Below are 24,421 nucleotides of genomic sequence, written 5' to 3' on the forward strand. Positions count from 1 at the left end.
GTTTTGAAATATTTCCTTTCCCAAAGATCTGACATGTATACAATTCTGTGTTGACCTAATTTACTTATAGTTTCCTTCTTTATATTCAAATCATTCACACATTCTGAGTTTATCTTGGTGTAGGGTGTGAGATGTTGATCCAAACCTAATCTCTCCCATACTGTCTTCCAATTTTCCCAGCAGTTTTTATCAAATAGTGGATTTTGGTCCCAAAAACTGGGCTTGGGACATTTTAATTTTATGAAACGTATACAATATTTCTTAAAAGTATGAAAGCAAGATTTTCTTTCATAAGCCCAATACATCATATTAGCATGTAATCAAAGAACCAGAGAAAAGAAGAGTGAAGGGGAGTATGACTGATGTCAAAAATTTGAAGGTCCATTCTGTGTAAGAAAGATAACTTTGTACTGCTTGACCCCAGAGGTAAAAACTAAAAGCAGTGGGGGGGAAACAGCAAAGAAGATAGTGGGAAACAGTTACAAGGAGGCAAATTTGGGCTTAGTATAAGCAAAATTTCCCTAAAACTTTGAGATGTCCCCAAAGGCAATGGCCTTCCCATCACTGGTATTAAGCATAAGCTACTTGTCTGAGATGCTTTAAGTGTTTGATTTCAAGGTAAGAACTGGACTAGAGATGTGTTCTGAGGTTCCACCTAATTCTGAGATTCTTTGAGTCTATGAACTAGAAATACACTCCAAAAGAATCCCTTTAAAAGATTCAGATTCAAAATAATTCTTACAATAAAAAAAAAAAGAATTCCAATAATTAAATTCCTTTAACACATGGATTAACAATGGATTTCTTGTCTCCTGCTCTGCCTGATCAAGGTTACTTTATATAAAAAAATGCTACCAAATTGTTAAAGAATTGTGGAAAAATTTGACAAGTCTTCTGTTTGTATATTAGAATAGGAGTACATAGTTATTCAAAAGTGTTATTTCTTGAGCTTTCAGCATGTAGCAAGAAAAAACTGGGGAAAAGCTGTGCTTTACCTAGCAAATATGAAGATATCTGAAGTTTGCCATGCTCAAAAAACTACCCATGTTTCATCAAGTGTTACTAGTATAATGACTTCATAATAAATAATTATATATTCAATACCATTTTAATGCTTATTCAATATCATAATCAAATACTATTATAATATCATTATAAAGTTAATATTTTATTTATTTAGAGAGATTTTATTTATAAAGTGTACTTCAATTAGAGTCTGGTAAAGTCCTATTCAGATGCTATTTCATGGCACAGAAGAGACCCTGAGCTCTAGAAAGCAATACTATTGCCTTGCAAGCTCCACTGGGTCTAACCAAACTAGAAAGAGTTTGAATAAGGGCACAGGAACAGGTTATATATCAGTTATCCAAAGACAAGCCAAATAAGTTTGGGAAAGTCCATCACTGAAAGGTTGGCTTCCAAAGGAAGGCTTTCAAAAGGAAGACCAGGAGAGTAGAAAATTAAGGGACTTAAATTCAGGGATACTCACACCAAAGAAACTACAGATCTAATAAGTTTCACAAAGAATTTCATGTTTATATATGATGTTGCCGTCTTATATTTAAGTAGTTCTTTACTATTTGCCAGGGGTTTTCATATGCATAATTTGATCCTTACAACAACCCCCTTTTCCCTATTAGGTAAACCAGGTGGGTATTATCATCTTTAGAATTTCTGATGCTCTAAGATGGGAAGAATTAATAAGAAGTTAGTAACAAAAACTGCTGGGAAAACTGGAAAACAATATGGTAGAAACTAATCATATGAAAAAATAGTGCAATTCACTATTAGAGAAATGCAAATTAAAACAACTCTGAGGTACCACCTAACACCTATCAGACTGGCCTAATATGACAAAGAAGGGAAATGATACATTTTGGAGGTCATGTGCTAAAACTGGGTCACTACTACATTGCTGGTGAAGCTGTGAACTGATAAAATCATTCTGGAGAGCAATTTTGAATCATGCTAAAAGGGCCGTCTAACTGTGCAAACCCAGCCTTGACCATTACTAAGTCTGTATCCCATAGAGATTAAAGATAGGAGAAAAGGGCCTACTTGTACAAAAATATTTTAGTGGTTCTTTTTGGGGTGGCAAACAACTAGAAACTGAAGGGTTGTCTATCAATTGGGGAATAACTGGACAAGTCATGGTAAATGATTGTAACAGAATACTGTATAGCACCCTAAGAAATGATAAATAAGATGATCACCAAAAAAAAAAAATAGAAAGACTTCCATAAGTGATGAAAAATAAAGTAAAAAGAACCAGGAGAATCAGGTACATAGTAACAGTAATAATGTATAATGATCAACTATGAATAAATTAACTAGTAATAGCAATGTAAGTATTCAGGACAATTCTAAGCGGCTGATGATGAAAAAGGCTATATCCATAGCCACTGAAGGAAAATTGCAAATTGAAGTATACCATTCTTCATTTTATTTCCTCTATGAATTTTTCATTAATGTAAGCAATATATGTCTTCTTTTACAACATGAGAAACATAGAAATATGTATTTTATGACAACATATGTCAGCTTGTATCATATCATTTGCTGTCTTAGGAAGGAGGTATGTGAGAGGAGAGAATATGGGTCACAAAATGTCAGAAAATGACTTAAAATTTTTATCATGTTAAAAAAATTAAATTTAATTTTAAAAAATTTAATGGAGAAGGACTAGATCCAGGGTTTTCTAAATACAAGTCCATAATCCTTTTTACTGTACTTATAAATTGTACTTGTAGATACATTTGAAAGTTCCTTGTTTAACATATCTCTTGAGATCATCTTTTTGCGAACTACTTGAACTGAACTATTTTCTTAGCCAAACTGAAAATGGCTTCTCTGTGGGAATTGGAGTTTTGATTAGAAGACCAAAAAGTGGAGAGAGAGTGAAATACCTGTCTTTCCCATTTCACAGGGTAGCAATGAAGATAATCAGAGGGGGAAAAAAAAGAGAAAAGGAATTTCAAAGCATGGGACAGTATGTGAATAGATAGATCTGATTGCCATAGCATGGAATCACTGGGAGGCAAGAGAAAGAGGCCCAGAAAAGGAAGCAGAAAGATGCTATGGGTTAACTTAGTAATCTTTATAACTTTGCTATAAACCTTAAGGTGTCAACCGTCCAAAGTGCTAGCAGAAATCAAAAGGACTTGAATTTAAGAAGATGTGATTAATTCTGGTTTGACTCTCATTTTCCCAATTTAAAAAATAGGTGCAATAATATAAGAAATCTCTACTTAAAAGGGATACTGAGAAGGAAGAACGACCTTTGTATAAAGGAAAATGTTACATAAACATAAGGTATTCCTGGACTGATTTCTACTACTGTGGAGAACAATTGCTATTACAACATTGAACAGAATGAACAATTGCCTCCCCCCCTTTTCTTTAAAACCCGTACTTTCTGTTTTAGTAACAATGTTAATACAGAAGGGCAAGGGCTAGGTAAATGAAGTTAAGTGGCTTGCCCAGGGTCACACAGCTAGGAAGTCTGAGACCAGATTTGAACCTGGGTCCTTGTTATTCCCGGTCTGGTGCTTTAACACAGAGCCATCTAGCTGACCTGGAATAACTGCTTTTTCAGGATCTCTCTTTAGTGTTTCAAAGGACACTAGGACATCAAATGGAAAAAGGGAGTTGTCCAATTAATCCACAAATTTGGGTACATGGTTATCCTAACAGATTAAACACTCTGAATATATTTTGCTATTTGTATTAGTGAAGCACAGTAAGATGACAGACAGAAATGGCTGCCAATGAGCATGCTGGAGAATCAGGGAAAAGGAAGTCCTGGGTGTAGCTACTGATTCTGTAGACTCCATAGGATAGCAATTTTAGATTAAGAAAATTTTGGTATACCCTAAGGGTCTATTCTTGAATCTGTGCTATTTAGCATATATAGATGATGTATTTATCAAAATGAATGCTAAGGAATAGCAAAAGAAAATATGAGCCTAGAATCATAGGGCAAATCTAAGAGGATAAAATTTAATATGAATAAAGGCAAAGTTCTGCTCTCGATTTCAAAATATTAATTGTATAAGTATGAGGTGAGGGGGGTGGATAGCTAGATAAGGGTTTTGAGGAAAATATTTATAAATTTTAGGGAAATCTGTGTTCAATGAGTCACTTTGTGAAGTGGCAACCAAAAATGTTTACTGTGATTTCATTATTCTGTGTTCACCTAATTTACTTATATCATTCTTTATGTTTAAGTCATATACTCATTTTGAACTTATCTTGGTATAGGGTGTAAGATGTTGATCTAAGCCTAATTTTTGCCATACTGTTTTCTAGTTTTCCCAGCCGTTTTTGTCAAATAGTGAGTTCTTATCTCAAAAGTTGGTATCTTTGCGTTTATCAGACACTAACTTGCTGAGGTCACTTACCCCAAGTCTATGTGATAGAGACTTGAAGAGAGAGAGGTTTTGCAGGACAAGCCAAGATGCAAGAAACAAGGCTGGGGACCTGTCTGTCAATCAAGAGGAAGGTTCCAAATGGAATGTTTCCAGGAGGAGAGGCAGTTGAGGCTGGCTGTAGGACCCTTAGGGGTCTCTCTAACTGTCCCTCTGAGTCACAATTGTGACAAGACTGACTATTTCCATAACCCTCCTAAATTCTCCTTATAGATTAGGGACACCCCTATTCCGTTCACCTGAATTCCCATCCTGTTTGTTTCCAATAAACCTCCTTACCTGAGAAAGAGAACAAGAGCAGTTTCTCTAAACCTCACAGTCACCTTTAACTTACATAGAAAGGAGACTGACTGACAAGGGGGAGGGGAAGGGAGGCAGATGGGAGAGAGTTGGAGAAGAGAGGGAGTGAAGAGAGGAGGAGGTTAGGAAATAGATTGATCTATCAGCCATCAAATAGTGATCAATAGGCAAACCCCAGAGCATTCCCATAACAACTTCCTTCTATCTATATAGCAGTATCTCTCAGTGTCTCTCAAAGTACTTCTATCTCCATTGCAAATAGGCAGGTGTGTCCCCATACTAGTAGCAGCTCTCTAGTCACAAGCCAGAGTGCATCAGTCACTACAACATGAAATAGTGTCACACAGATTACCAAGTCTGTTACATCTATTCCATTGATCTGTCTTTCTTTTAGTCAGGGCCATATTATGGGTTTCTTTTTGGTTTTGTTTTATTCTACAATTTAAAAAATTTAAGTCTATTCATTTAATTGAGAAAAAATTTCCCTGGTTACATGATTCATGTTCTTTTCTTCTCCTCCTCCCATAGCCAATGAGTGATTCCACTGGGTTTTACATGTGTCCAGTGTAATATTGTTTTTGTAGTACAGTTTAAGATCCAGTACTGCTAAGCCCCCATCCATCCCATTTTTTTTCATTAGGAACTAATGGAAATATTGTTATATTGAATATTCTTGATATTGATTGAATATTCATAGTCTTGATTTTTGTTCTTCCAGGTGAATTATTATTTTTTCTAGTTCTATAAAAGTTTTTTTTTGGTAGGTATGGCCTTTTAATAATGTTTGATCCTTCTATCTCTCAGCTTTTTTTCAAACATCTCTGCATTAGCTATATCTATTCTCCTTCCCCTTTCTGACCTCTTGGTAAATCATTTCAATTCTATTCTATCCTGTACATTTGAGTTCCTTATCTACCAACCTACTTTCAGTCACATTTTGCTAAACCCCAACCATGGATTACTCATACCAAACACGGTCTCTGCTCTTTTTCATGTGCTGCTGAATGGAGATGAAAGTCATGAAACTATGCTTCCTGGGTCCACTACAAAATGTATGCTACATAAAGGCACCTCCAGCAAGGAAATCTTTTTGTATTTTCCCCTAATCAATTCACTCTCCCATTTACCACTGCCACTATTCCAGATTTTTTCAATCACTTCTCAGGTATTCCATGGCATCTTTTCTCTTCCCTCTCTCAGTTGAGGGCCTTGACTTTCCTATACCCCCCTCCCCAAATAGGCTTGTATTTGAGAACTCCTTTTCCCCCATCTCATCTCACATCACTCAGATGCTTTCCACCACTTTCTCTTCCTTCCTTTATCACAAGAAGGAAAGGCCTTTACCTTGACAAGACAAATCTCTCAACATATACTTTTAACCCCAATGTAGCTAATCTTTTCCAGAAGATTATTCCCTTTATCATTCCCATCCTCACAAATCTTCAATCTTGCTACTTCACTAAGATGAAGAAATAACTCCTTACTTGATCTGTCCCATTCTGGTTAACTATTGCTTATCTCTCATCACTCTAATGTCTAATCTTAAAAAGGGCATCTACAGTGGGTCCCTCTATGTTCTCTACTCTCACACTAAGCTTTCCCCCTCTCTGGTTTATCAATGTCTTTTCTAAACTGAACAAAGTAGGGCACACAGAGGTGCACACTTCCTTACTCTTGGAATGCTGTCCCACTTCATTTGTGTCACAGAATCCCTAGCTTCTTTCAAAGGAAAACTTAAGGGCTAACTCCTGCAAGAGGTCTTTCCTGATCTTATGCACTATTAGCAAGCTATTGTGGAAGTGTCAAATATATGGCCATGTTATTCTTGGCCCCTGAGCCACACTATGGTCTGAATGGATTAAAATGTGATCAGGAAATATAAGGCAACAAAACAGATGATATTAAAATGTGGTTTTCAAAGTTAATATGTGACTTGTGGTATCTTTATATATGATTTAATGGCCCTTATTTCTATCTGAACTTGATCTCATTATTCTACACTGAAATTTCCTTGAGCGAATATAAATTTATTTTGTTTTTGTCTTTTTATTCTAAGCAGCCACAAGACTTGATGACATATAGCAAAAGTTCAATACATGTTCATACAATGAATTAGAAATTATGCCTCTCTTAAAGGAGTCTAAGATTATGCTAATGTCTATAAATAACATATTGTACAAGGTATTCTTTCTTATTGAACACTATCATTTCTAATTTCTGTGACCTTGGGCATATTAATTGCCATTCCACCAGAATGATCTAGATTCTTGGTGGCATTTTAGACCCAAAAAATTTTCATCAGCAGTACAGAGGTTTTTCTGGGCTCTCCTGCCAAATTTTGGAATAATGGCAGTAATAGACTTTGTTAAAAATAGCTGAGCCAAGGCTGAAAAATTAGTTAGATCTGGAGAACTTGTGACAAGGATCCATGAGCTTCAGTGGCTATAAGACATGTGCGTGTGTGTGTGTGTGTGTGTGTGTGTGTGTGTGTGTGTATAAATAAACCCCATAACTCAATCACATATACTGAGTTGATCCAGGTCAACACCCTTTTCAGGGGGAATTATACAATTTTTGTAAAATCCAAGACTTAAAATTTTCTGAGAAAAATTTCAAGAAAAGAAGCTCGCTAACTCCTTGAATCAAGAAAATGAACTGTTCTGGAGAAAATTCCATGAAGAAATCTCCACTGCATCAAGAACATCCAGAATGAACTTTGGGGTGTAAGGGGGTTGAACAAATTTATTCTGAATGTAAACTCTTATGCCAAAGGGGACTTCCTCCTAATTGGCTTTTTTGTTAATGAGCCTAGCAAACATTTGTTTTGCTCTCTCTCTCTTCTATTTCCCTCTTATCTCTAACTATTGTAGTTTCCTCTTATAAAGCGCAGTATGGAATGCACCTGTAGCTAGAAGGTCTTTAGAGGTATAAGCTGGTTATGTTAAATGATTCCTTGGGGAGACCAGTCTCCCAAAGAATCACAGGGAGAATTGTGAAAAGAAATTCTTTATTATATTAAGCCATATATAACACTTTGGTAGCCATCAAGTAAGAGAATTCACAAGTCACTTACCTAGAGAGTTCTACCCTTTTAAGCCAATCAATTAGAAACTTGTGAATCCTTTGATAAGAGTTGACACTTTCAGAAGGTGAGAAGTGGATCCCACAGCCACCTCCCTCCCCACCCCCGCAGGCAGTGCTAAGCAATTTGGAAACTGTGACTGGCCCCTGTGAAGAGGGGAAGAGACAAGAAGTGCCTATAAAAAGTCCTGAACTTCTTCATCTTTGTTGTTGTCTTTGGCTGGTGACCTGCCTCTTGGAGGTAACTTTGGACTTGGACCTTGGCTTTGACTCAAGACTTTGGTTCTTGGATGAGTGAGTAGCTGGCCTTCCTTTCCTAGTGTCTGGAGAGAGAGTAGTTTCGGAGAGGCCTTCCCCCCCCCCTTTTTTTAAAATAAAACCCTTATCTTCCGTCTTGGAGTCAATACTGTGTATTGGCTCCAAGGCAGAAAGAATGTAAGGGCTAGGCAATGGGGGTCAAGTGACTTGCTCAGGGTCACACAGCTGGGACGTGTCTGAGGTTAGATTTGAACCTAGGACCTCCCGTCTCTAGGCCTAGCTTTCAATCTACTGAGCTACCCAGCTGCCCCCTAGGTCTTTCCTTCTTGAAGGAGGCCATGAGGGTGAAATTCCAGGTCCTCTGGTCGAGGGTTAACCAACCCTACTGGGCTGAGTCAAGCACAGGAGCAATATTTAGTGTGATAGGGTAGACATCTTCTCTACACTCTTTTTTGTATTTCTCTACTTCCACTCTTTCCACCCCTTTGAAAATAAAAGTTATTACAAGTCATTTGGCTTGAGCTATAATATTTTAAAATCAGCAACCACAATATTAATTTAGAATTCTCACATATTTATTCAAACCCTAAATTTAATACCTTACAACTGTGAACTTCTGCTATGCATAATTTTTTCTCCCTAAAGTATAAATTATTTTTTAACATGATAGTATACATAGAAACAGGGACTGGGCATGGAATTTCATTTGTATAGACACTTTCTTACTAACCTCTAGCCTTTCACCTCCAATTGCCTATTGGACATCTTGAACTAGATGTCCTATAGACAATTTAAACTCAACAAGACTAAAATTGAACTTGTAATATTTCTCCCTAAATTTGCCCCACTCCACTCTGGCTTCAAATTTCCCTATTATTGTTGTAGGTATCATCATCTTCCCTGTCACGGAGACTCATATCTCAGGTGTCTTCACTGACCTCTCACTCTTACCCTTTGCCTGTATCTAATCTGTGGCCAAGGCCTATCAATTTTACCTTCAAACATCTCTTCAACACATTCCCTTCTCAATCTGATGCTGACACAACCTAGTAGAAGCTCTCATTTCCTCATACCTGGATTATTCTAAGAATATGTTGGTTGGTTTGCCTGATAAAAGTCTCTCCCCTTTCCAATCCAATCTCCACTCTATTGTCAAAATGTTCTTCCTAAAGCACAAATCTGATATCCAGCAGCTCTCCCTATCACCTCCAAGATGAAATAAAAGTCTTCTCTTTGGAATTCTAAGAGTGTTATAACTTATCCACCCCTACCAGCCAGTCCTAGGCTTCTTAGGTTTTATACTTTCCCATGTATTCTATGACCTAATGATAGGGGAGGGCAGCAGCAACAGTGATGCCAGCTGCACACCACATTCCCATGCCATTGAGGTACTCTATGTATCAGTCCCAGGCTACTCAGTTAGAAGAAACAAGGGTATCTGGACCCACCAGTAGTGTTCTACTTTTCCCTCAAAACCACACTACATCCCTCTACTCCAAGCATTCTCACTGGTTTTCCCTCATGTCTGGAATGCTCTCCCTCTCCATTTCTACCTCCTGCCTTCCTTCAAGTTCAGCTAATATCCCATATTCTTCAGGTGATTTTTTCTGATTCCTCTTAATTGAAATGCTTTCCCTCTGTTGATTATATTACATTTATTCTGTATATAGCTTCTTTGTATATAGTTATTTATGTATATGTTGTCTCCCAAATTAGAATGAAAATTCCTCTAGAAAAGGAACTATCATTTACCTTTGTATCTCCAAAGTATAACAAAGTGCCCTGATATATAATAGGTGTATAATAAATGGTATTGGTTGACTGATGCCAGAGTATAATTTCCATAAAATAAACCGATGAATTAGAATGAGGAGCAAAGAAGCACAAAAATGTGACTTGCAGATGGCTCTATTATTTTCTGTAATTCAAATTAAAGGCCAGTATGGGAGATTATACACTTAGTTTTAAAGGAATGGTCAACCCTCTCCAGTAAAATTGTTAGCTTTGTGTAAAGCACAGCTGTTTGGATAGCTGGGCCATGAGCTTCCTTGGTTATAATAATGTGAATGTAACATTTACATGTCTAAGTCTCTTTTAATCTCCTAAATACCATGGAGCGATGTTTATCAGGTTTTTAAGACACAGGAACATTCCACTCAGATGACTTCATCCTGAGATAACTTTTACATTACAGCACTCATTATATTAGGCTTATATAAAAAAAGTCAAAGGTTCACAAGCCTCTAAAAAGAAATTTAAGTGACATTATAAACCCAGTCAGATTTTTGTTTGGCTACATCAAGCAATTTCCGTTCTGTGGTTAGTTTCATAGTCAAAGAGTTAAAAAAAAAAAAACAACAACTGGATATAGTGACCAACACAATAAGTATTAAACATAGCGGGTGAGCTAAACTGTGGACTTTGTTTCTTTTGCTTTCTTTTCCAGCTAGGTTGAATTAGTTTTTATTTTAGGACTCTAAAGTGGTAAATAGTCAAGTATGTAAAACTTCATTCACTACTCAAATGTTTCCTGGCATTCAAGGGTCTCCACAATCATGTCCCAGCCTAAAAAGATATATTAAAAAAAGAAATATACACACACACACACACATACACACACACACACACACACACACACACACACACACCCTATACTGAAGGAATATATTTCATATTTCCTTATGTAATTCTTTCCTTCTTTTAAGATCTTGATCAGATTCCAAATTTTCCATGAAGTCACAAAATAACAGAAACCCAAAGTTTAAAGATATTTCAGAAGCTGGAACCCTACCCCTGGGAATGAAGACACCTAAAATTTTGTTTCTCTCTCTAGGTGTATGACCTTAGCCAAGTCCATTTCCCTCTCTGTGGTCTTAATCCAGCAAAATAAGATGGGGCAGACTAGATAATCTTGAAGTCTTCATCATACACAAATAACTTAATTATTGTTTTTTTTTATTTTATTTATTTTTTTAGAATATTTTTCCATGTATATATAAATCATTTTCTTTCCCTTCCCTCTCACCTCCCCACTACCACAGCCAACAAGCAATTCCACTGGGTTGTACAAATGTTGTTATTTGATACCTATTTCCATATTATTCATTTTTGATGCTGCGATTTTTTTAAAGCCTAGTCTCCAAATCACCTACCCATATATACATGTGATTAAGTGATGTCATATGTTGCTTTTACATTTCTACTCCCAAAGTTCTTTCTCTCAATATGGATAGCATTTTTTTACAGAAGTCCTTCAGGAGTGTCCTGGCTTGTTGAATTGCTACTAGCATCAAGTTCTATTACACTGGATTTTTCAACAATGTTTTACTTTCTATGTATAATGTTCTTCTGGTTCTGCTTGTTTCACTCTGCATCAGTTCATTGAGGTTCTCCCAGTTCATATGGAAAGTCTCCAGATCATCAATCCTTGCAGCACAATAGTATTCCATCACTATCATATGCCACAATTTTTTCAGTCATTCTCCAATTGATGGACACCCACTCATTTGTTTTGCCACCACAAAGAGAGCAGCTATAAATATTTTTGTACGAGACTTTTTCCTTATTATCTCTTTGGGGTATAAGACCAATAGTGGTATAGTTGGATCAAAGGGTATGGATTCTTTTAAAGCTCTTTGTGAATAATTCCAAATTGCCTGCCAGAATGGCTGGATTAATTCACAACTCCACCAGCAACATATTAGTGTCACATTTTGCCACATCTCCTCTAACATTTATTATTTTCTTTTACTGTCATATTGGCCAATCTGATAGGTGTGAAGTGGCACTCAGCATTGCTTTGATTTGCATTTCTCTAATTATGAGAGTTTTAGAACACTTTTTCTTGTGCTTATTGATAGTTTTGATTTCTTTATCTGAAAACTGCTTAACCATCTCCCTTGACCATTTATTAATTGGGGAATGGCTTGATTTTTTGTTCAATTGATTTAGTTCCTTATAAATTCAAGAAATGAGACTTACAAAAAATGTTTTCCTTCAATTTCTTGCTTCCCTTCTAATTTTGGTTACATTGGTTTTATATGTACAAAAACTTTTAAATTTAATATAATAAAAATTATTCATTTTACATTTTGTAGTGTTCTTTAGCTCCTGCTTGGTCTTAAATTCTTTCCTTTCCCATAGATCTAACAGATATACTATTCTATGTTCATCTAATTTGTTTATGATTTCGCTGTTTATATTTAAGTCATTTAGCCAATCTGAGTTAATCTTAATATAGGGTGTAAAATGTTGATCTAAACCTAATTTCCCCAAAACTGTTTTTCAATTCTTTCAGCAGTTTTTGTCAAATAGTGAGTTCTTGTTATAAAAGCTGGGATCTTTGGGTTTATTGAACACTATCTTGCTACTGTAAATAACCCAAAGTCTATTCCACTAATATACCCTTCTATCTATGGACCCAGTATCATATCGTTTTGATGATCACTGCTTTATAGTATAGTTTGAGATCTGGTAAAAATAGACCTCCATCTTACACATATTTTTCTGATTAATTCCTTTGATATTTTTGATCTTTTGTTCTTCCAGATGAACCTTATAATAATTTTTTCTAATTCTATAAATAAGTGTTTTGGTAGTTTGATAAGTATAGCACTGAATAAGTAAATTAATTGAGGTAGGATTGTCTTTTTTATTATATTAGCTTGTCCTACCCATGAGCAATTGATGTTTTTCCTAATTGTTTAGATCTAGTTTTATTTGTGTGAAGTGTTTTGTGATTGTGTTCATATTCCTGAATTTGTCTTGGCAATTAGATTCCCAGGTATTTTATATTGTCTAGAGTGATTTTTAAATGGAGTTTCTCTTTCTAACTCTTGCTGTTGTGTTTTGTTGGAGACATATAATACTGATGATTTATGTGGGATTATTTTGTACCTTGCAACTTTGCTAAAGTTATTGATTATTTCTACTACCCTTTTAGGTATACCATCATGCCATCTGCAAAGAATGATAGTTTAGTTTCCTCATTGCCTACTTTGATCCCTTCAATTTTTTTTTCTTTTCTAATTGCTACTGATTGCGTTTCTAGTAAAATACTTAATAGTAGTAGGATAATGGGCATCCCTACTTCACTCCTGATCTTATTGGGAAGTCATCTCTAACTTAAGGCCATTACTGATGATACTTGTTGATGATTTTAAATAAAAACTGCTTATTATTTTGAGGAAAGGCCCTTTTATTCCTACACTTTTTAGTGTTTTTCAATAGAAATGGGTGTTGTATTTTGTCAAAGGCTTTTTCTGCATCTATTGAAATAATAATGTGATTTCTGTTGGTTTGGTTGTTAATATAGTCAGTTATGAGGATGGTTTTCCTAATATTAAACCATCCCTGCATTTCTGGTATGAATATCACTTGGTCATAGTGAATAATCTTTGTGATAACTTGCTGTAGCCCTTTAGCTAGCATTTTATTTAATATTTTTGTATCTATGTTCATTAAGGATATTGATAGTTTTCTTTCTCTGTATTGGGTCTTCCTGGCTTGGGAATTCATGTCATATTTGACTTACAAAAAGAATTTGGTTAGGCTCCTTCTTTGCCTATTTTATCAAATAGTTTGTAGAGTATTGGGATTAATTGATCTTTAAATGTTTCATAGAATTCACTTCTGAATCCATCTGACCCCTGGTGATTTTTTCTTAGGTATTTCTTTGATGGCTTATTCAATTTCTTTTTCTCATATGGGATTATATAAGTATTTTATTTTCTCTTCTGTTAATCTAGGCAATTTATATTTTTGTAAATATTCATCCATTTCCCTTAGATTGTCATATTTATTGTCATATAATTGGGTGAAATAGTTCTTCATATTCATAATTGCCTTAATTTCCTCTTCATTAGAGGTGAGATCACCCTTTTCATTCTTGATACTGTTAATTTGGTTCTCTTCTTTCTTTTTCCTAATTAGATTACAAATGCTTTGTCTACTTTGTTTTCTCAAAATGCCAGCTCCTAGTCATATTTGTTAGTTCAATATTTCTTTTACTTTCAATTTTATTAATTTATACATTGATTTTTAGGATTTCCAATTTTACCTTTAAGTTTTTTTTTTAATTTTGAAAATTTTATTTAATTAATTTAGATTTTTTTTCTATGGTTACAAGATTCATATTCTTTCCCTCTCTTCCCTTCAACCCTCTCCCATATCTGACACACAATAACACTAGGTTTTAAATGTGTCATTGATCAAGAACTATTTCCATATTATTGATATTTTCACTAGATTGATTGTTTAGAGTCTGTATTTGCAATCATATCCACCCCATGTGATCAAGCAGTTGTATTTCTTCCGTGTTTCTACTCCCACAGTTCTTCCTCTGAATGTGTATAGTGTTCTTTCTCCTGAGTCCCTCAGAATTGTCCTGGATCATTGCACTGCTGTTACTAGAGAAATCCATTACATTTGATTGTATCACAGTGTATCATCAGTCTCTGTGTATAATGTTATCCTGGTTCTGCTCCTTTCACTCTGTATCAATTCCTGGAGGTCATTCCAATTCACATGGAATTCCGCCAGTTCATTATTCCTTTGAGCACAATAGTATTCTATTACCAACAGATACCACAATTGGTTCAGCCATTCCCCAATTGAAGAGCATTCCTTCATTTTCCAATTTTTTGACACCACAAAGAGCACAACTATAAATATTTTTGTATAAGCCTTTTTCCTTATGATCTCTTTGGGGTATAAACCCAGCAGTGGTATGGCTGGATCAAAGGGTAGGCAGTCTTTTAGCACCCACTGGGTATAGTTCCAAATTGCCCTACTTTACTTGTAGTTCCCTTCATTATATTCAAGTCATTCACCTATTCTGAGTTAATCTTGATGTAGGATGTGAAATGTTGATCTAAACCTAATCTCTACTATACTGTTGTCCAACTTTTCCAGCAGTTTTTGTCAAATTGTGGATTTTTGTTCCAAAAATGGAACTTTGGGTTGATCAGACTGTCTTGCTGAGGTTACTTACCCCAAGTCTATTCCACTGATCCTCTAAGTGTTTTTAATTTGTTCTTTTTCTACTTTTTTTTTAGTTGCATATCCAATTCATTTATCTCCTCTTTCTCTTTTTTGTTAATATGGACACTCAGGGACATAAATTTTCTCTTGCTTACTGCTTTTGCAACATTCCCAAAATTTTGATTCATTATTTCCTCATTGTCATTCTCTTCAGTGAAATCATTATTTGTTTCTATGATTTGTTCTTTAACCCACCAGTTTTAGAGAATCAGATCATTTAATTTCTAATCAATTTTTGATTTGTCTCTCAATGTACCCTTACTAATTATAAATTTATTATATTGTCATCTGGAAAAGCAGCATTTACTATTCCTGCTTTTTTGGATTTGTTTGCAATGTTTTTATGCCCTACTACATGGTCAATTTTTGTGAATGTACCATGTGCTGCTGAAAAGAAGGTATATTCCTTTTTATCCCTTTTAATTTTTCTCCACATATACATTAAGCCTATTTTTAAATAAATTCCATTCACATATTTTACCTCTTTCTTATTTATTTTTTTATTTGATTTATCTAGATTTGAGAGAGGAAGGTTGAGATCTCCTACTAGTATAGTTTTACTATCTATTTCCTCCTTAAGCTCCAATAGTTTTTCCTTTAAAAATCAGGATGCTATGCCATTTGGTGCATACATGTTGATTATTGATATCTCCTCATTGTCTATACTGCCTTTTATCTGGATGAAATTACCTTCCTTATCTCTTTTAATCAGATCTATTTTCACGTTGGCTTTGTCAGGTATTATGATTGTGACTCCTGCCTTCTTTTGCAGTTGACACTCAATAAATTTTGCTCCAGCCTCCTACCTTTACCCTATGTGTCTACCTGCCTTATGTGTGTTTCTTGTAGATAACATATGGTAGGATTTTGGTTTTTAATCCACTTTGCTATCTCCTTCTGTTTTATGGGTGAGTTCATCCCATTCACTTTCAGAGTTACGAATGTGTATTCCCCATCATTCTGATTTTCTCTTTAATCCTGCCCTTCCTTTTTCACTGTTTCCTTCTACACCAATGTTTTGCTTTTAATCAGTCCTCCTTTTCTCCACTCTTATTTTACTTTCCTTCCCACCCCCTCCCTTCTCAATCCCCTCTTATTTTTCTTTAAGATCTATTATTCGCCCCACCTCAACCTTTCCCTCCCTTTCAACACCCTCTGCCCAACTTCCTCCTTTAGTTATTCCCTCTCAACTTCCCTGTAGGGTAAGACAGGATTTTATGTCCCAATAGATTTGGCTATTCTAATACCTCTCAGAATTGATTCCACCTTTTATATCGTATAATTTATCCTATTTTTTCTTTTTCCTTCAAGTTTCTCTTAGTACCATCTTCCCCTCACCTTTTTTTGTATAGCATCTTAAAAAACTTAGTACCCCAACTCTGCCTATGAATAATTTTTATATCTACTATGATAATGAAAACAGTTTTAAAGATTATAGATGATATTTTTCCATATAGGAATATAATCAATTTAACTTTACTGAGGCCCCTAAATTTCCTCCCTTTCTTTCTTGTTTACCTTTTTATGGTTCTCCTGAATTTTGTATCTGGACATCACATTTTCCATATAGTTCTGGTCTTTTCCTTAGGAATGCTTAGAAATCTTCTATTTTGTTAAATGCCCATACTTTCCCCCTGAAAGTATATAGTCAGTTTTGATGGTAGGAAATTCTTGGTTGTAGACCCAATTCTCTTGACTTTCTGAATATCATATTCTAAGTCTTTTAATCCTTTAGTGTGGAGGCTGCCAGATCCTGCGTAATCCTGACTTGGGCTCCTTGGTATCTGAATTGTCTCTTTCTGGCTCCTTGCAATAGTTTATCCTTAGCCTGGAAGTTCTTGATTTTAGCTATTACATTCCTGATGATTTGTCTGTGGAGGATTGGATGTAGGGGTTGACCTATGGATTCTTTCAATGTCGATTTTGCCCTGTTCAAGAATATCAGGGCAGTTTTCTTAATTTCTTGTAATGTGTCAAGGCTTTTAATTTTTTCCCAAGCTTTCAGGTAGATCAATAATTCTCAAGTTGTCCGTCCTCTACCTATTTTCAAGGTCAGGTGTCTTTTCAATGAGATTTTAGATTTCCTCCTATTTTTTCATTCTTTTGATTTTTCTTTGTTAATTCTTGCAGTATTGTGAGATCATTAGCTTCTACTTGCCCAATTCTAATTTTTAACGACTGATTTTTAGCTCTGAGCATTTGATTTTTCTTTTTGTTTTGGTCTATACTATTTTTCCTCCTTTCTAGCAGGTCAGTTCTGGTCTCCAATTTGCTTATTATTTCATTTGATTTCTACATCTCTTTTTCCATGTAGGCAATTTTTGTCTTTTAAGCTGTTATTTTCTTTTTGTGTTACTTTTCTTTCTTTTTCTGACTTTTCTTCCAATTTATCTTACTTGGTTTGCAAACTTCTTTTTAAGTTCCTCTAAAGCTTTTGACCAATTTCCATTTGGAGTGGGCGTGAGTTTGGATGTGTTTGCTTGTTTGTCACTCTCTGCTATTGCTTCTGTATTTTGTTCTTTTTCTCCATAAAAATTATCCAGGGTCAAAAGTTTTTTTTTTTTTGCTCTTGTCTATTCCTATTTCCACTAGTAGATTAAGAATTACTACATGTTGGTTGACATTGCTTTCTTAGCTTCTGTCTCATAGGTCTTGGTAGTATCTTTCCTCCCAGTCAAAAGTCTGAGTAAGGAGGGCAGGCAGTTCTTTGTGTTGTCAAATTTTAAACTATGTGGTCATTTAGTTCAACTTACTTTTTAACAAGAATCCTTTCTTTAACATGACAACAAGCAGTCCCAATCTGTGACCAATGGGTTATAAAACTCTGATTCACTAATATATCCCAAAGAAAAAAAGGAAAAAGGCTCATAAGTACAATATATATATATAAAAATATATATAGCAGCTCTTTCGTGACTGCAAAGGACTGAAATTGAGGGGATGCCCATCAATTGGGGTACTGTGGACCAAGTGGTGGTATATGATTGTAATAGAATACTGTTGTGCCATAAAAAATGAAGTACCAAAGAACCTGGAAAGACATATAAACTAATGCAGGGTAAAATGAGCAGAATCAGGAGAACAATGTACACAGTAACAGCAATATTGTAAAAATAATCAACTGTGAAAGACTTAGGTATTTTGATCAATACAATGATTTAATACAATTCCGAAAAACTCACAATGAAGATTATTATCTAGTTCCACTCTGTCTAATCAGAAAGATGGTGGGATCCCGAGGATAAGGAGTACCTGAGAGGTATGAGATTCACAAGTGATATGTCTTGCAGATAGATGAGTTTCTGAGGACAGTAATAAAGTTCATATATACTCTAGTATACCTGACAAGTAGCCATCCAGCCTTTGAAGGCGTTCAAATTCATGTACCAAGGCAGCTTACTTCAGACTACATAAAAACAAATAGTGGAAGATCCTATTGCAAAGGCAGCTTTAATTCAATTTAAGCCACATTTATTAAGTGCTGGCTATTTGACAGGAAGTGATAGAGAAAAATGAAAAACAACTTAGTTCTCTGCCATCCCAAGAGCTTATTGGCTAATAAAGGGATACAATCTTGATGAATGGGTTCATTATAAATTTATGTTATACAACTTCAACTTGTTCCTCACTACAGGAAAGCAGTCATTTTACCCTTCCCTAATTGATTTTCCATCTTACTTTGCATAGAAGTTATTCCATTGTTTATCTTCCATCAAGTCTCTCATATTCCTTTTCCTAACCTTAGAATTTTGTCTCTTATTAGCCCTAGGAAACAAATGAAGGAACAGAGGCAGAGAGTAAGTGACTTACATAAGGTCACTTAGTTAACATACAGCAGAACTCAGGTCTTTGGGCAGCACACCATCAGTAACATCACGCTTTTCTGATTTAGCATAGTATTAAAGTCCGTCATAATTTGATTCCGTGCATGGTTTAAGAATATCAGATATAGTCATCAGGTATAGGTTTGAATCCTGGCATTCTCACATAATGTTTGTACAACCATTGCCAAGTTACACAAGTATGTACTTCCATTTCATCATCTGAAAAATGAGGAAATTGGATTATATGATCTTTAGAATTCTTCCAGTTTTAACATTTTATGACTTGGCAAGTCAGTGAACTAGGTTTTCCTATAAAATGAAGTGGTTCTAGAAAGGACTAATATTCTAGAGACAGAGTATTAAACAGGAAAGGAATAAAAAGATAAACCAAATAGTGGGAATGAAAGGATCAGAGCATTGTTTTAGAGCTGTCCCTGCTTTTGAGTTGACACTGAAGAGTTTTCCACTATAAATTAAACTATAATTTTGTTTAGTGATGTGTTCTAATCCTTTCCATGGCATGACTTCTCATGCCAGAGAATAATTTTTATAGAACGTTTGCCAAGGGAAATGAACTATACCATGTTTGACTGAGAAAGGGGGATAACAATAGCCCATGGGTTTTTGTGACAAATTCTCATTAGAAGGATTAAGAACCACAAATGTGAGGAATCCTACTATATCCAATCAGTTGCCAATATTTTATTTCAATCTCCACAGCATCTCTTGAATTTCTCCCTTTCTCTCTAACATGATCACAACCCGAGTTTTTAGGCCCCTACAAGAGCTTGCCCAAAAAAGTGAAATAGCCTCCTAATTTATTTTTATGTCTCAAATCACTTTCCTCTTCAATCCATCCTCCATAGAGTTAGCAATGTGATATTCTTAAAATATAAGTCCATTAATATCATTAGTTAATGTAAAAACTGCAGAAATTCTCAATTTCCTCCAGAATAAACTATTTTTAAAAATACTGATGTGATATAGTGGATAGAACATTAGTCGTTGACATTATGAAAACCTGTGTTCAAATGTCGCCTTAGCTACGCTAAAGATTAAAATTTCTGGGAAGGAGGATTTTTTTTTTAAAGTTAATTTGTTAATCAGCTGTTCAAGACAATCTAAAATGCTACTAGACTCCTTCCATGTTCTAAATGGTCACTAATGAGAGCAAGGGGGGCAAAAGAGTAAGAATTCCTCTGGTGCATGTCTTATATACCCCTTGTACATATACCTTAGCCTCTCCTAGACATCTTCAATCATCTCCAATTAGCAAATAGTCAACTGAGGAGGAAGACCCTAACTCCTCCACTACCATCTCATCATAAGAAGAGGCAGGTATCCTGGCATGTAGCTGGGTCACTGAAGTCTAAAATGGCAGGTAGAGTTTGCTGACTTCATAACCTAAGAGAGTTCTTATTTACAGATAAAGAATAGGTCTCTAGTCTGTCCCTAACAAAGTTAGTCCCATTATTTGCACTTTACTTCAATCAAAATCATCTTAAGGAAGTGGTAGAGATAGTGGATAACATTATACCGGTGGAGGGTGTGTGTAATACTGTCACCCCTTCTGACCCTGTGGGGTCCTGCTTATAATTAATTACTTGTTCTAACTAGTGTTTTGATTCTAGTTATTTCAGTACTGATGAATTCACAGTTCTGTTTTTAAAAAGTAATATCAATTGTTATTTCTTTTCATCTCACTAATTAGTAATATTTCAGTACTTTGAGAGACCAAAGAAAAAAAGTAATTATATTAACAGCCCCTTCTATTGATACTTGAAATCAGGCTTAAAGTCAAATAGTACAATGGAAAAGACGAGGTACTTGGGGCCAAAGGACCTGGATTTAAGTGAGTCTTCTATTTACTAATATCTATGGTATTGGGCACATTTTTTCTCTTCTCTGTGTCTCCATTTACTTTTCTTGCCTTATTTCCCTCGCAGGACTGTTTTGAGAATCAAATGAGAGAATAAATTTCAAGGAGTTTTCAAAGATCTTTAAAGAGTTACTCAGTACGGGGAGATGGCTAGACATATCTCTCCACTGGCTAGCTTTCAGTTAGCCTCAGTTAGTGACAGTAGAAAGAATGGCAAATTTGGAGTCATAAGAAGAAAGTCTGCATTATTATCTTTTTAGGCCTCAGTTTCCTCACATGTAAAATTAGATGGTTGGACTAGGAGATCCCTGATTTATCTTTCAGTTATACAATCTAAACACTATCTTTCCCAATCTCCTTTGCCAGACGGAAATCTAACCAAGGCCATGCTCACTAATTGTGAGCATCCCACAACACTCTTTGTCCTGGGGCCTCTTCTATTTGCCCTTTATACCATTTTACTTGGTGATCTCATCAGCTAACATGTATTTAATTCTTATCTCTGTTCTAATGATTGTCAAATCTACTTAGCTAATTAATCCTAGTCTCTTTGCTTACTCTTCGACTCTGATCTCTAATCGCTTATTATATATTTGATACTCAAAATGTCCAAAACATCATCTTTTCTTCTAAATTCTTCCTCCTCCCAAACTTCCCTATTATTATTGAAGGCTCCACCATCCTTCAAGTCACCCAGGTTTATATCCTTGATTATTTATTTCTCTCATCCCGATATCCAATTTGTGACAAAAGTTAACAATTCTACCTTCAAATATCTTTTGTGCATATCTCCTTCTCTTCTGTGACACCTTTACAGCCCTGAGGAAAACTCTTTACCACCTCATGTATTAGAGCTGGTCTCCCTATGACAACTCCCTCCTAACTGCAATTCATCTTCCCCTGAGCTGTCTGATCATATCATCACACTACTCAATAAACTCCAGCAACTTCTTTTTACTTACAGGATCAAATGTAAAAATCCTCTGTTAGGTGTTCAAAGCTGTTCATAAATGGCTCTACTCTATATTTTCAGTTTGCTTATACCTTAGCCAACCTCCTTCTTTCTCCTGCCCCCCCAACACACACATAAGACATAATCTATGATCAAGTGATACTGGGTCCCTTGATGTTCCTTGAATAAAAAACTCCATTTCCTGATTTTGGGTAGTCTCACTGGTTGTCTCTCATACCTCAAATTCTCCCCTCATCTCTCCTGGCTTCTCTGGTTTGCTTCAAAACTCAGCTAAAATCCTACCTCAGACAACAGGAAGCCTTCTCATGACTTAACTCTATAGATTATTTATAATTTATATCATATATAAAGTTGTTTGCAATTTGTCTTCCCCATTAGAATAGGAAAGCTTTGAGAGCAAGGAATCTTTTGCCTTTCTTTTTTGTATCAGTGTATTCTAGTAACTGGCACTTAGTAGGTACTTAATTTTATTGATTAATTTTGCATAGATGAAGAAACTAAAATTACGTAGTTACTAAGTGTCAGAGTTGGGATTCAAACTCCAAGCCTAATCTAATCCCCTATCTAGGGGATCCTTCTATTAATCCAGACTGACAAGTCCTTATAAAATTCTAATATAAAAGTATTAAGCTGACTCTAGGCAATAGGAAGAAAAGATGAGATGACACCAACAAAGGGAAATAATACTGTATCTACTGGGCATAAATAAGGCAATTGTTAAGGAAGTCGGTCTATTTATTCAGAAAAGGGGCTCATAAAAAACTATTGTTTCTATAAAAAGAAAAGCCTGCAGTTTCCATTGATAAGATATTTAAATTATAGTTAAGATTTGGATAGCATTGAATATTATATTCTGATTGGAAGAATGTCCCAATATAAGAAATTAAGCAGTGAAGACAGGGGGCTGGTCTTTTACACGGCTAAGAAAAGTATGGGATGTCTTCACACACGTTGAAGTGCAGCCCAAAATACTGCAAATGAATTGCATACATACTTTATGGTCCCTTCCCAGACCTGGACATATAATAAATACACTATTTCCATGATGGCTAGTGGCACAGTCTTTAAGGAACATACCAAATGGTACGGAGTTTAGGGACACATAACACTAATAGAATATATTGTTACACCTGGAAATTGTAAAAAATAGACTCGAGTACAGGACTACAATCCCCATAAGCCTTTGCTCCACTTCCCCAAAATGCTTTGTAATCTCACGGGAATTCTGAGGTGGGCCGAGATCAAGGAAGGATTTAAGCTGGTGGCAAAGGTTTTTGGCTTTTTTTTTTTTTGGACTTCCGTTTTGGAGCAGAGTCATCTCTTCCATGATGTGAGGTTATTTTGTCGAGGCCTCTGGCCTAGGCACATATTTCTTACTTGTATATTCTTTAATCCTTAATCCTTAATAAACCTCTAAAAAATATAATACTCCTTGCAGAGAGAAACTAATTTCTACCTGCCTCAGTCTCCCCATATTCCTAAATTTTAATCATTACAAAATTTTATCTTGCCCCCTGAAGATAAAAATAGTATGTAGAGTCATGTCAAAGGTATAAGAATTTCCTGTAAATAATTGGATAGACTGAAAGCCAGATAGTAAAGGAAGTACAAGAAGGAATCTGTTAGCAGCAGTATAATATAGAAGGAAAAAGCTCTAAAAATGTTATTCTTCCAGTGGGTGAAAAATCAAAGGAACTTCCTCTGTGGGCACTAAACATACATATTTGTACCTTCTACTTCTCTTGATTAAGAGTGCATCATAAAAATAACTTAGGGTTCTCATTTTAGTATATTAAAAGAATTGGCTGCACATCTCTCTAAAACAAAAAAAAATATGTCTGCCAAGGAAGAAATGTGGGTTGGAGAAAAAGGTGTGGAAGTAGGGAAAGAGAAAAAGTTGCTTACCTGTGCTATATTTTTATTCAGAAGATAGACACCATAATCAAATTGTAACTTCTCTCCACCTTTTGGATATAGTGGAAACCTAGGGAAAGTGAGAAATTGAAACATTTTAGAAAACAGAATAGATACTGCCAAGTTATAGACAGCAGGTTTCTGATATATGGCATTAATATCTGAAGAACTGGACTAATTCTTTTAAAAATAACGGTGTTTTACATGACTTTATCATAATCACATTAGAGCAAGAACAACAGATACTTTCCCATCAGGAAACCATGGTAGCTCTTCATAACAGACAGTTAAAATACAATGGTTATAAACGTGGTCTACAAACCCCCAGGCTCAAAGCAAGTCTGCTTTTCCCTTACTCTTCCATCTGAAGATCTCTATGCCTCCTAAGAATAAAGTTTCTGAATTCTTTAACCATTGACACCTAAAACTGGTAACTTCCAAAGAAAATGAGGAGGAGAGAGAGTAAAAAAGCAAAAACTTGACAAAAACACAGTCAGCACCTGCTTCTGTAAGAAGGCAGAACAATCAGCACTACAACTCAGGGCCAAAACTGACTTGAGAATTCATTTACTTTGGCTGTATACCTTATGGCATGCCTTTTGCACTCAAGGCTGTCTATCAGCCACAACTTATAACTGAGCTCAGCAGACTTTTGGTCCTGATATGCTGGAGGAAAAAGAAAGTAAGGAACCTACAGTTTTTTGCTAGATCACAGGGTTCAGAG

At 35.4% G+C, this 24,421-nt stretch overlaps 1 protein-coding gene across 2 annotated transcripts in view; it reads right to left on the reverse strand.

The window, feature by feature from the left end:
• Positions 1 to 24,421, reverse strand: part of UVRAG (UV radiation resistance associated) — a 453,313-nt gene that overhangs the window by 83,386 nt on the left and 345,506 nt on the right. For both annotated transcript variants that reach the window (XM_056794952.1, XM_007490950.3), the window contains one exon: positions 23,689 to 23,767. In XM_056794952.1, coding sequence (XP_056650930.1) covers positions 23,689 to 23,767 — 79 coding nt within the window. The remainder of the gene's footprint in view (positions 1 to 23,688; positions 23,768 to 24,421) is intronic.

Source organism: Monodelphis domestica, chromosome 4, assembly GCF_027887165.1.
Source record: "Monodelphis domestica isolate mMonDom1 chromosome 4, mMonDom1.pri, whole genome shotgun sequence".
In the NCBI taxonomy this organism is placed as follows: Eukaryota; Metazoa; Chordata; class Mammalia; order Didelphimorphia; family Didelphidae; genus Monodelphis; species Monodelphis domestica.